This window comes from Anguilla anguilla, chromosome 2 (genome assembly GCF_013347855.1).
Source record: "Anguilla anguilla isolate fAngAng1 chromosome 2, fAngAng1.pri, whole genome shotgun sequence".
Classification (NCBI taxonomy): Eukaryota; Metazoa; Chordata; class Actinopteri; order Anguilliformes; family Anguillidae; genus Anguilla; species Anguilla anguilla.
In genome coordinates, this window is record NC_049202.1 from 41,644,957 (window position 1) to 41,658,446 (window position 13,490).

Here is a 13,490-nt window from a genome sequence, read left to right on the forward strand (position 1 = left end):
CCTGCACAGTCGAAAAGAGTTTATTTAAACCCATTCAAATGACAACAGTAACAGGTGTCAGGTAAGCAGTACAGACTATTATATTTCCTACCACAACCCAAGAAGAAAGATCCAATAGCAAGGTTTATTTGAAGGGCTGTGGCTAAGAAAACTTGTGTTAGAATTGTTGTGCACTGTTTCAGAGCATGCATGTTGGATGGACATTTTAACCACATGGCTTCAATTGGTGCAGTAACACTGACAACACTGCATGGGTTGGACAATAGCAGAGTAAGACCCTGTATATTTTCCACTAAAAGTTCATCACTGTCCTGCACAGTGGCAAAGAGTTTGTTTAAACCCATTCAAATAACAACAGTAATTTGTGTCAGGTTAACAGTTGAACCTATTATATTTACTACCACAACTCATTTTAAAAATGCTTTCTTTCACTCTCATTAGCAAAACCCAAGGCTGACGGTAAGTCAAAGACAAAATTATTTAACTCCAGTCTGTGTGTGCTTGCATGTATGTATAGCATATTGTAGGTAACTGGGAGTGCACAAGAGTATCCACAACATTTTCTGTGTTTTAAAATATGTCTGCATTTGCATGTAAATGCTATATTGGAACATGCATGGAAAAAACACAATGATAATTTGTTCAGTGTTTATTAATTTGTTCACATGTTATGATTTTATTTTGAAAACCATTTCTTTCTGTAAGACCTAGCTTACCAAGATCAAACATTTTTAATAGATGTGGAAATAAATCAAATCAGTTTTATTTGTATAGCGTTTAAGAAAAAAAAAAAAAAAAACATTTACAAGATAGCAAAAAGCTGCAAAATTTAGACCTGAAGTCCCAAATTGCAACCACATGATGTAAAAAAAAAAAAAAAAATTTTTTTAAAGATTTTTTTTAAATCATTAAAAAAAACTCTCCAGTGGGGAGAAAAACCCTGAAATGGTGGCGAGAAAAATCTCTCTGATGGGACAAAATCTCAAGAAGAACCTGACTAGAGAGGGAAAGCCCATCCTCCCCTGGCCGGCCTGGTGTAAAGTAGTGGTAAATTGGAATGCAGAAGAAATGCAATAAGGGATCTATCACAGCTAATTCAGTGTTGAGCAGGGTGCAGTTGAGGTCCTATAATACAGTAACTGAAACTGTAGAAGACCAAATGAAGGGATGTACACTATCGTTCAAAAGTTTGGAATCGTTTAGAAAGAAATTGATACTTTTATTAACCAAGGTAGCATTTAATTGATCATAAAATATAGCCAAGACATTGACAATGTTACAAATGACTATTATTGTGTGAAATAACTTTATTTTAAAATCCTGTCTGTACTTATGATTGCAAAACCCCATTTTCAGCAGCCATTTCTCCAGTGTACTGACAGCACATTTACTTCATCCTTAGGTATACATGCTAATGTAGTAATTTGGTACTGGTGAAAGCACTCCCATTATATTAGGTGCAGACAAAATAATTGTGCTGTTCAATTTAGCTATAAAATGTATTTTTTTTTCAGTTGCTACAGTACCTAGTACACTTTATAGTGTTCTAGAGTTTAATTTTGAAAGTTCAATTTTGTTAAAAAAAATTTAAAAAAATTTTGCCCGATGCCCCCACAAAAGTAACACCTGCCTCGCAGGACTACCAGTAGAGTTAAAGAACACATTTTTAACTAGTATCGATATTTAAATTTAATTCTTCCCCAGACGGAAACGAGACAGCTACATACAAACTTCACTCTGGTTATGAGTCATATCTCTAGAGGCCTGGGCCAGCAATGTAGATGTTGATTTCGCTATGAGCTACCCATTATAGTTAACTCTGGGGATATTAAAATTAAACACACAAGCCCCCATATACATCACAAAACCCACAAATCAGATAACCCATAAGTAAGTTTTAGAACAATTGTTTTTTTTCACGTCGCTTTCGTTACCAATGAAAAAATACTCCCCTAATGCACATACAGCCCAACACATCCACAAACTAAACAATGTACACTTACGGCCATTAAAAAATAAAAAAAAACCTGTTGGCGCGCTTCTCCGTGGCGTGAGAACACCAGTAGCCATCGTACTTACGGCTGCCCATATAGTTCTTCAGATAATTGGTGAGGAAGAACTTGGAGATTCCAGAATTGGAGACAATCCTTTGAGAAATGGCTGAGTCTGTCCCCTGGTAGATTCTCTCCAAGGTACACGCACAGTCTGTCCTCTGAATTGTAGACATTCACCTGTGAATTCACCCGCCATTAAGTCTCACCAACCTTCTCCGTCCATCTCCCAATTCTCCACAGCTCCAAATATCACCAAGTAGGATCTCTAAGCTTTTCCTTTTCTCTTATAATCATTCCAAACCAAACATCAATTTTCAACAACATAACAAACTTAAAATGCACAGACTATCACATAAAAGGTCAAAACCAAAAGAGTAAGCATGATCACAACCAATTAACCAATAGGAATACAGTAAATAAGCATGACCATAAGCTATCAAAAGGTCTATATAAAAAAAAAAAAAACACACTCACACTGGGGACAAAAATTTAACCCAGTGCATTCCTAACAAATATTAACCAGTTTCTCTGTGGGTTACATAAAAAATGGCCAAAAAGGAATATCTTTCTCTTGAAACTCGTCTGACAATTGTTGTGAGATTGCCAAGAAGCATGTTAGAGTAGGCAGTTTGATAAACACCTCACAAGTCCTCAGCTGGCAGCTTCTGTTTCTGAAACTATAGACTCTGATTTACTTGTCCTCTTACGCAGTCATGCATCTGGGCCTCTTCTCTTTTTGTCCTGGTTAGATCCAGTTTGCGCTCTTCTTTCGAGAGGAGAGTAAAGATCCAATAGCAAGCTCTATTTGAAGGGCCCTGGCTTCTTTCCAGTAAAACTTGTCTTGGAATTCTTTTGCACGGTTTCAGAGCATGCCTGTTGGATGGACATTTTAACCACAGGGCTTCAATTGGTGTAGTAACAGTGACATCACTGCATGAGTTGGACAATGGCAGGGTTAGCCCATGCAAAGACTCTGCATGTTTTCCACTGCAAGTTCATCACTGTCCTGCACAGTTGCAAAGAGTCTGTTTAAACCCATTCAAATAACAACAGTAACATGTGTCAGGTTAGCAGTTGAAACTATTATATTTACGACCACAACTGAGTTTCAAAATGTTTTCTTTCACTCTCATTAGCAAAACCCAAGGCTGCTGGTAAGACAAAAACAGAAATAATCTGTGTGTGCTTGTATGTATGTATAGCATATTGTAGGTAACTGGGAGTGCAAAAAAGTATAAGCAACATTTTGTATGTTTTGAAAGACGTCTGTGTTTGCATGTAAATGCAATATTGTAACATGCATGGAAAATATACAATGATAATTTGTTCATAGTTTATTCATTTGTTCAATTTATGATTTTATTTTGAAAACGTTTTCTTTTTGGTAAGACCCAGCTTGCTAACATAAAACCTTTATAATAGATATGGAAATAAATCAAATTAAATCAATTTGATTTATATAGCGCGTTTAAAAAAAAAGAAGTGCAGAAACTAGGCCTGAACCCCCAAATTGCAAGCGCATGATGTAAAATAAACTTTCCAGAGGGGTGAAAAACCCTCAAACGGTGTGCTAATTTGGTACTAGTGACACACTTCCATTATATTAAGTGCAGCTCACACAAGTACTTTCTTAAATAATTAAATTGATATAAAAAAAGAAAACATGGTTCGAGTATGTGGAATGTGCCTGTATAAATTTAACTGATGATGAATATCTTTTATTTTTCATTTTTTGAATGAACAAAATGAACGAAAAAACATTGTGTCAATAGTCACAAATTGTATCATCTATTAATTCAATTCCAATTCAATTTCATTAGCAGAGGCAAAACCCCCAGTAGAAGGTAAGGAAAATTTACAATTTTTCTCAAACTTTTACATTTTATTTGTGAGAAAAATCATGCTTAAGTGTGTATGTTCAATATTAACTTCTCTGGTTTCCTCTCAGTATGAAATATAACAATTTTAATGGTGACATTTACCATTGGTGTATGGGGCTACATGTCTTCATATCCCAGCCTAAACAATAGAATAAAATATATTTATTTTGAGACTATACTCTACACTTCATACAATATTTTATGGACAAGATTATATCAAAACATGTGTGTAAGGTCTTTTGAGATAAAGCAAGGCCTTTAGCAAAGTATGTTTTGAACTGGTTTATTTTTATTATCAGAGGCTAAACCTGCAGAAGGTGGTAAGATATGTTCCAAATGCATAGAATTATTACATTTTGTTTGTGAGAAAATGTGTGATAATGAGTGTTTATACTGTATGCTTAATTTTGTGTGCATATCAATACAAAATACAAGATTTTAAATACATGTACATAGTAGATCTATGGGCATTGAAAATATGCTTATGCAAATGGTGTATGGGGTTACATCTGCGTGTGCATGTCTTCAGTCCCAGACCAAAAGAAAAAAGCTTTGGAAAAGTTTTATTGCGGCTGTAGCCTAAATGACAAGACCAGATCAATTAACCGCTAATAGTTTCATTAACAATAGATCACCTAAAGATGTAAATAGCAATTTATTTAGCTAAATTTGAAATCGCATGCATTGGATCGATTATTCTCACTGCCTATGAGTTCTTGAGTTGAAAATGCACTGAATGTAGTGAGCATACCAATCATGTTGCATCGTGAAAGTGGACTAGTGGTTGGAGTGATGATAGAGTATGGATTGCAATACATTGTGAATCACAGGTAGTGTTAATTTAATTGATGGTTCCTTCATTGGTTGTGTAGTGGGTCCAGTGTACTATGGAAAATAAACTCATGAATTTTGGCTTAAGAAATGAGCAGCTCTGTATTTTGCAATTATTTGGTAAAAATGTGAGCCACTATGAAATGCAACATTTAATGCACTTCAATATATCGTCGATTCAAAGAACAAGTTGAAATGAATGTCATTCTTTGGCAGTTAGCCACATAGAATTTCATTTATTTTCAGTATTCCTTGTTCCAACACCTCTGAAATAACCAAAAGTGAGAGAGCATGTACAAAGAACACATTTAAACTGGCACATTATTGAAGCAATGGGCTTTTGTGATATATCTTTGTCAAAAACCTGATGACTCAGCATGCCAATTTTGAATGGTGCAAAAACTATTTCTACTGTGCATTTTCTATTTTTGCAGATCTGTTCCTGCAGTTTTGTATATGTGTTTTGTTGGTACTATTTGGTGCTGCATGCATAAGCATGCCAGTACAATCTCCATATTATTTAAGTCCTTGTTTTAAAATATTTCTCTTTCATTGCCAGAAGCAAAACCTGCAAATGATGGTAAGAGAAATATGCATTATATAATGTGTTTTGTGTCAATTTAGTTCCTATGATTTGTAACAGTAAACCAATCGATAAACTGTACAACAGTAAAGATACAACAAAGATCAATGCTACGTCTACTCTTTATGACACAGGAGACTATTGAACATTTGTGGCCAATTGTAATCATATATTTGCAACGCTAAGAGTTTTTATCATTTTTTCTGACTTTATGCTATGATCCTCTACTGTCAAACAGCAAAATTCAACTTTACAGTATAGTAATATTATGGATGTGTTGAACTTACCATAGTTACATTGAAGTTTTATCCATTATTTTGTGCCATAATAGTGGAATGTAGTTGTTTTCGGGCTGGAAAAGGCTATAATTTTCAGGACACATTGAGAAAACGCTTTGTTTTTCATTTATCACGTATGTCTTGCTTATAAATATACTATAAATATTATATGTAAGTATTGTAATGATAATGATTAAATTATTTGAATCCTAGTTATACATTTTTGACAAAATAACATTTTGGGTCACAGGTGGCCCACTTGAAATAATGCTACCCTTAGTGGACAGGGGAGTAGTAACTCTATAGAAGAATATTGTACTTTCCAACCAATCGCCATAACCATAATGAACAGCATTTTGATATGATTTTCGTTATCCACTGTATAAACATTTGAGCTGGCAGAGGGTGAATCAGAATAATTATAAAGTTATGAAATGTTGTTTATGTGGATCTTTCACTGTATTAAAATATTATTTTCTTATTATTAATAGAAGTGAAGCCAGCAGAAGAGAGTAAGGAAAAAAAGAATGCATACATGTTTTTCAGATTCTGTAGGTGTAAAGTTAAAATAGGTGTTTATATTGTTAAGTTTTTTATATATTTTTTTTATTTTTTATTTTTTATATATTGTTTTTTTGTGGAATGTTTATGCTAATCAGTAAATGCAGTCATGTTACATTCATTACAGCACTCTTGTTTTGGCATGTGTGTGTGTTTGTGTGTGTGTGTGTGTGTGTACGCGTTGTATATATACGACCCTACAGTTAAAATTGTTTTCCTTTCGTTGTCAGAAGCAAAACCTGCAGAGGGTAAGAGAAAGATACAATGCCTATAAGTATTTCTGGTGTGCATTGTCTGTGTGTGTTTATACGGTCAGTATATGGGTTTGGGCATGTAATGAGTTTGCATTTAAGTCATAAATATTGACCAAAAAGACTTCCTCAGCATTTTGTCGGCTTGCCATTATTGCCAACCCCAGTAATTTCTGTGTTTATTGGTGCAACATAAAAATAAAATAAGAAATGAAGTGTTTAGAGTTTTTTTGCAGGTGTCAGGCTGCAGAAACTCATTAACAACTGCATAGAAATGTGGCACCCGATATCATGCACCAGCTTATATATACTGTGTGTACTTCATGTTTAAGGAAAATATTCAAATAATGATTTTGAATATTATCAAATTATTCTTCTTAGTTATTAATATAATGAACAACTACATTTCTTCATATACAAATATGTGTCTGTGGCATGTGTATGTGTGTGTATGCCTGCATTTCTGTAATATTGTATTATATTAAGATTTTGCCAAAGACTCAAGGGCAATTAAGGTCAGTTTGTACATAGTTCAATTAAACCACATTACTTATGTCAGTAAACTGTATTATCCCAGAATGACAATTCTCACTCTTATACAGTACAGGTAACTGCCCAATTGTGTGTGTGTGTGTGTGTGTGTGTGTGTGTCTGTTGAATTTATTTCTGCATGTATGCATATTCTCCAAACACTACAGTTCTTGCAATGAAATTCATTATTTTCATTATTTATAGCAAAGCCTGCAGAAGGAGGTAAGAGTGCAACAATGTTCTAAATTGTCTATGTGAGATGTGTGTTGGTATGTGTACGTCCATGCACATCATGTGTGAGTGTGTGTGTGTGGACATTTAAAAAATTACATACATCTTTACCTATGTGACTATATGTTTCAATTACATTTTCAAAATTCCATATTTTTGAGTTGCATCAAGTCAACATTTGATATTATATTAATATTCAATATTAAACACATACTTTGCATTTATTGTTTGTTGTCTTTTTTATATTTTTATCATTTTAATTTCTGTATTTATTCATGTTTTTAGTTGTTTATGGCTATTCCTATACTGCACTTCATCATTAAAATAATTAACAACAATGTTTCTTCATATTAAAACACCATACGTGTCAATAAGGAGTAAACTGTATGTTAGTGTGTCTGCAGCATGTGTGTGTGTGTATGCCTGCATTTCTGTAATCTTGTTTTATTTTAACACTTTTCCATGTCTTTGTATTGAAATCATTTATCTTCATTGGCAGATGCTAAACCAGCAGAAGAGGGTAAGCAAAAGATACATAGCATACATGAGGTTATGACTGCTGGACTGTATGTTTAATTTTTGATCAGGAATGTAGTGGTGATCCTGTGTCTGCGTGAAAGTCGTGTTGAAGAGAAATAACTGTTTTTTAATATTATGGCTACCAAAATATCTGAAACCTGGATCTCTGCACATGATGTAGGTCTGCAAGTCTCCATATGACATGAATTTATATTTTTATATCATAATTCTATTGAATTATCTGCATATGGTCCAATGCTTTCAGTAGACAGCAGTTATAAACAGCATATCTGGATCAAAATAACTAGTTCAAATGACAGCCATTTTGATTTTGAAGTTAGTCTGTTGTGAGCACATGATGCTTTTCAAACTCTTTCTTCAGTATAATGATAACCATGAAAATGCACACTGGTGAATTGCACATCACATGTATTTATTAACAAATTTGAACATCAAAAATTGTAGGATTATGGATGTTGTGCATTTACCCAACCTTACCCAAATAGGAGACCCTGCAGCTGAACATCCATTTCAATTAAGAAGCTCTGTGTGAAAATTTAAGCTGTGTTGAACATTTAGTTTATCACAAACACATTTTAAATAATGACGGGTACAGATAAGAGTGGTTTTGCCACACCAATGTAACACAACAACAACAAACCCCAAAAACTGCTGCCAGAATATGAAACTTACAGGCAGTGTGCAGGCATCCATACAACTAGCTATAGTTGTGTAATTGCTAATAGACTTACATAGCTACAGTATAGGCATTTTTGAAGTTATCAAAATAGCTAGCTAGCACCAAAATTAATAATAAAAATGTAATATGGTTCGATACCAAGCCACTAAGTAGCTATATGGCTGGCTAGCTAACTAATGCATAAAGTTGCTGTAGCTAGTTTTACTGTGTTAAAGTGAATCCATGTTTCTGCTGTCGGTGTGCCTATCTGCTGCTGTGACACCGTCGCTGGACCTAATGGTCTCATCTAATATTCGTTTAGAACTTCAGAACAATGGAATTATTCCAATTTGGAGAAGCTAGCCTGATTTTGTGAAAGTGCTATTATTATTATTATTATTATTATTATTATTATTATTATTATTATTTCTCACTAGTACTTGTACTTGTCAAAATTCAAGGTCAACACAAAGTCAGTTTGTACATACTGTAGTTCAATTAAATCACATTACTTATGTCAGTAAACTGTATAATCCTAGAATCAGAATGACAATTCTCACACTTATGTAGTACAGGTGACTGCCCACCTGTATGTGTGTGTGCGTGTGTGTTTATGTATTGAATTTGTTATTTCTGCATTGTATGCATATTCTACAAACACTTAACTTCTTGCACTGAAATCTATTCTTTTCATTATCTATAGCAAAGCCTGCAGAAGGAGGTAAGAGTGCAACATTGTTTCAAGTAGTCTGTGAGAGATTTGTGTTGGTATGTGTACTTGTGTTCCCATCATGTGTGTGCGTGTGTGTGTGTGTGTGTGGACATAAAAACTACATGTTTACCTATGTGACTATGTTTCCATTTCCATTTTCAAAATCCAATATTTGTCAATTAAATCAATTCAACATTCAAAAATGATCCGTGTTAAATCAATTCTTATAAATGGTAAATGGACTGCATTTATATAGTGCTTTTATCCAAAGCGCTTTACAATTGATGCCTCTCATTCACCAGAGCAGTGAGGGGTTAGGTGTCTTGCTCAGGGACACTTCTTATATTTCATAATGAACAACTACAATTCTTCATGATATTGTACATGTCAAGTAAATAAGGAGGAAACTGCAACAGTGTGTCTGTAGCATGTGTATGTGTGTGTGCATGCATTTCTATAATTCTGTATTAATTTAACACATTTCCATGTTTTTGTATTGAAATCATTTATTTTCATTGTCAGATGCTCAACCAGCAGAAGAGGGTAAGCAAAAAATACATAGCATACATGATGTGTTGTGACTGCTGGAGTGTAAGTTTGATTTTTGATCAGGCATGTAGTGGTGTTCCTGTGTCAGCGGTGTTGAAGGGAAGTAATTTTTTTTTTTTAATATTATGGTTACCAAAATCTCTGATTATGGAATATGTATCTCCAACTCTTTTTGGATCTCTTTTGGCCTTTTTGAAGTTATCAAAATAGCTATCTAGCAGTGAAAGTAATGATAACAATGTTACATGGTTCAATACCAAGCTACAAAGTAAATATGGCTAGCTAGCTAACTAATAAAGTTGCTGTAGCTAGTTTAGCAATGTTAGTGAATCATGATAGGCAGTTAGCTATATAGAAGAAATAGCCAGCTAGTTATCTGCAGAGCTGCTTATTATGATGGACTTGTCTCAGCTAAATGGGCGGACACAGCTTCGGCTCTGTGCACTACATGTCCAGATTGTTACCTATTCTTAGTGTTGAACATAAGCTAATGGAAAATAGTTTACAAGCATTTGCCATGTCGAACATAGCTCCGATAAGAGCCAGATGAATGTTGGATATAATAATTAGTCATTCTGGTCCAGATTTATCTTATCATTTTTCTTCAACCTCCTGGGGAAAAAAGGAACAAACTAAGTTACTGCTGGTATTGGTGGTTAATGCAAGATTTTTCAATTTACTTTAAAGCATTATTATTATTATTATTATTATTATTATAACTAATAGTTTCCAGAGACCTGTATTGTCTTTATACAGTACAGGTGACTGCCCACCTGTGTGTGTGTGTGTGTGTGTGTGTTGAATTTATTCCTGCATGTAAGCATATTCTACAAACACTTCAGTTCCTGCACTGAAATCCATTCTTTTTATTATCTATAGCAAAGCCTGCAGAAGGAGGTAAGAGTGCAACAATATTTCAAGTAGTCTGTGTGAGATTTGTGTTGGTATGTGTACTTACATGCACATCATATGTGTGTGTGTGTAGACATAAAAAATACATGTTTACATATGTGACTATGTTTCCATTTCCATTTTCAAAATTCAGTATTTGTCAGTTGAATCAATTCAACATTCAAAAATGTTCAGTGTTAAATCCACTCTTATATGTAATAATGAGCAACTACAATTCTTCATGATATCGTACATGTCAAGTAAATAAGGAGGAAACTGCAACAGTGTCTGTAGCACGTGTTTGTGTGTGTGTGCCTGCATTTCTATAATTCTGTATTATTTTAGCACTTTTCCATGTCTTTGTATTGAAATAATTTATCTTCATTTTCAGATGCTCAACCAGCAGAAGAGGGTAAGCAAAAGATTCATAGCATACATGAGGTGTTGTGACTGCTGAACTGTATGTTTAATTTTTGATCAGGCATGTAGTGGTGTTCCTGTGCCTGTGTGAATGTGATGTTAAAAGGAAGTAATTGTTTTTCAATATTATGGCTAGAAAAATCTGTGGTTAAGGAACATGTATCTCCAACTCTCTTTCAATCTATTTTGTCCTTTTTTAAGTTATCAAAATAGCTAGCTAGCACAGAAAGTGATGATAATAATGTTACAGGGTCCGATACCAAGCTGCAAAGTAAATATGGCTAACTAATAAAGTTGCTGTAGCTAGTTATACAGTGTTAAAGTTAATCATGATAGCCAGCTAGCTATATATTAAAATTAGCTAGCTAGTTACCTGAAGAGCTTCTTATGATGATGGACTTGTCTCAGCTAGATGAGCAGATACAGCTTTGGCTCTGTACACTACATTTCCAGATTGTTACTGTACCTATCCTTAGTGTTGAATATAAGCTAATAGAAAAAAAAAATGTTTACAAGCATTTGCCATGTTGTACATTGCTCCGATAAGAGACAGTTGACAGTTGTAAATAATAATTTGGCATTCTGGTCCAGATTTATCTTACAGTTTTTCTGCAACCTGGGGAAAAAAGGAACAAATCAAGTTACTTCTGGGATTGGTGGTTTTCACTTTACTTTAAAGCCTTTTATTATTATTATTATTATTATTATTATTATTATTATTATTATTATTATTATTTCTAACTAGTACTTATCAAAGACCCAAGGTCAACACAAGGTCAGTTTGTACATAGTTAAATTAAACCACTTTAATTATGTCAATAAACAGTATAATTCTAGAATCAGAATGACAATTTTCACTCTTATGCAGTACAGGCGACTGCCCACCTGTGTGTGTGTGTGTGTGTGTGTGTGCATGTTGAATTTATTTCTGCATGTATGCATATTCTCCAAACACTTCAGTTCCTGCACTGAAATCCATTATTTTCATTATCTATAGCAAAGCCTGCAGAAGGAGGTAAGAGTGCAACAATGTTTCAAGTAGTCTGTGTGAGATTTGTGTTGGTATGTGTACTTACATGCACATCATGTGTGTGTGTGTGTGTAGACATAAAAAATACATGTTTACATATGTGACTATGTTTCCATTTCCATTTTCAAAATTCAGTATTTGTCAGTTGAATCAATTCAACATTCAAAAATGTTCAGTGTTAAATCAATTCTTATATGTAATAATGAGCAACTACAATTCTTCATGATATTGTACATGTCAAGTAAATAAGGAGGAAACTGCAACAGTGTCTGTAGCACGTGTTTGTGTGTGTGTGTCTGCATTTCTATAATTCTGTATTATTTTAACACTTTTCCATGTCTTTGTATTGAAATAATTTATCTTCATTTTCAGATGCTCAACCAGCAGAAGAGGGTAAGCAAAAGATTCATAGCATACATGAGGTGTTGTGACTGCTGAACTGTATGTTTAATTTTTGATCAGGCATGTAGTGGTGTTCCTGTGCCTGTGTGAATGTGATGTTAAAAGGAAGTAATTGTTTTTCAATATTATGGCTAGAAAAATCTGTGGTTAAGGAACATGTATCTCCAACTCTCTTTCAATCTATTTTGTCCTTTTTTAAGTTATCAAAATAGTTAGCTAGCACAGAAAGTGATGATAATAATGTTACAGGGTCCGATACCAAGCTGCAAAGTAAATATGGCTAACTAATAAAGTTGCTGTAGCTAGTTATACAGTGTTAAAGTTAATCATGATAGCCAGCTAGCTATATATTAGAATGAGCTAGCTAGTTATCTGAAGAGCTTCTTATGATGATGGACTTGTCTCAGCTAGATGAGCAGATACAGCTTTGGCTCTGTGCACTACATTTCCAGATTGTTACTGTACCTATCCTTAGTGTTGAATATAAGCTAATAGAAAAAAAATGTTTACAAGCATTTGCCATGTTGTACATTGCTCCGATAAGAGACAGTTGAAAGTTGTAAATAATAATTTGGCATTCTGGTCCAGATTTATCTTATAGTTTTTCTGCAACCTGGGGAAAAAGGAACAAATCAAGTTACTTCTGGAATTGGTGGTTTTCACTTTACTTTAAAGCCTTTTATTATTATTATTATTATTATTATTATTATTTCTAACTAGTACTTATCAAAGACCCAAGGTCAACACAAGGTCAGTTTGTACATAGTTAAATTAAACCACTTTAATTATGTCAATAAACAGTATAATTCTTGAATCAGAATGACAATTTTCACTCTTATGCAGTACAGGCGACTGCCCACCTGTGTGTGTTTGTGTGTTTGTGTGTGTGTGTGTTGAATTTATTTCTGCATGTATGCATATTCTCCAAACACTTCAGTTCCTGCACTGAAATCCATTCTTTTCATTATCTATAGCAAAGCCTGCAGAAGGAGGTAAGAGTGCAACAATGTTTCAAGTAGTCTGTGTGAGATTTGTGTTGGTATGTGTACTTACATGCACATCATGTGTGTGTGTGTGTGTGTAGGCAT

General features: G+C 34.0%; 1 protein-coding gene across 50 annotated transcripts in view; it reads left to right on the forward strand.

Moving 5' to 3' along the window:
• mybpc2b (myosin binding protein Cb) overlaps window positions 1-13,490 on the forward strand; it is a 58,987-nt gene that overhangs the window by 20,933 nt on the left and 24,564 nt on the right. For 7 of the 50 annotated variants that reach the window (XM_035402295.1, XM_035402369.1, XM_035402360.1 and 4 more), the window contains 16 exons: window positions 442-459; window positions 3,191-3,208; window positions 3,875-3,898; window positions 4,234-4,254; window positions 5,325-5,345; window positions 6,118-6,138; window positions 6,391-6,435; window positions 7,174-7,191; window positions 7,700-7,720; window positions 9,102-9,119; window positions 9,633-9,653; window positions 10,539-10,556; window positions 10,942-10,962; window positions 11,968-11,985; window positions 12,373-12,393; window positions 13,377-13,394. In XM_035402295.1, coding sequence (XP_035258186.1) covers window positions 442-459; window positions 3,191-3,208; window positions 3,875-3,898; window positions 4,234-4,254; window positions 5,325-5,345; window positions 6,118-6,138; window positions 6,391-6,435; window positions 7,174-7,191; window positions 7,700-7,720; window positions 9,102-9,119; window positions 9,633-9,653; window positions 10,539-10,556; window positions 10,942-10,962; window positions 11,968-11,985; window positions 12,373-12,393; window positions 13,377-13,394 — 342 coding nt within the window. The remainder of the gene's footprint in view (window positions 1-441; window positions 460-3,190; window positions 3,209-3,874; window positions 3,899-4,233; window positions 4,255-5,324; window positions 5,346-6,117; window positions 6,139-6,390; window positions 6,436-7,173; window positions 7,192-7,699; window positions 7,721-9,101; window positions 9,120-9,632; window positions 9,654-10,538; window positions 10,557-10,941; window positions 10,963-11,967; window positions 11,986-12,372; window positions 12,394-13,376; window positions 13,395-13,490) is intronic. The other 43 variants (XM_035402333.1, XM_035402443.1, XM_035402462.1 and 40 more) reach the window with 39 other exon arrangements.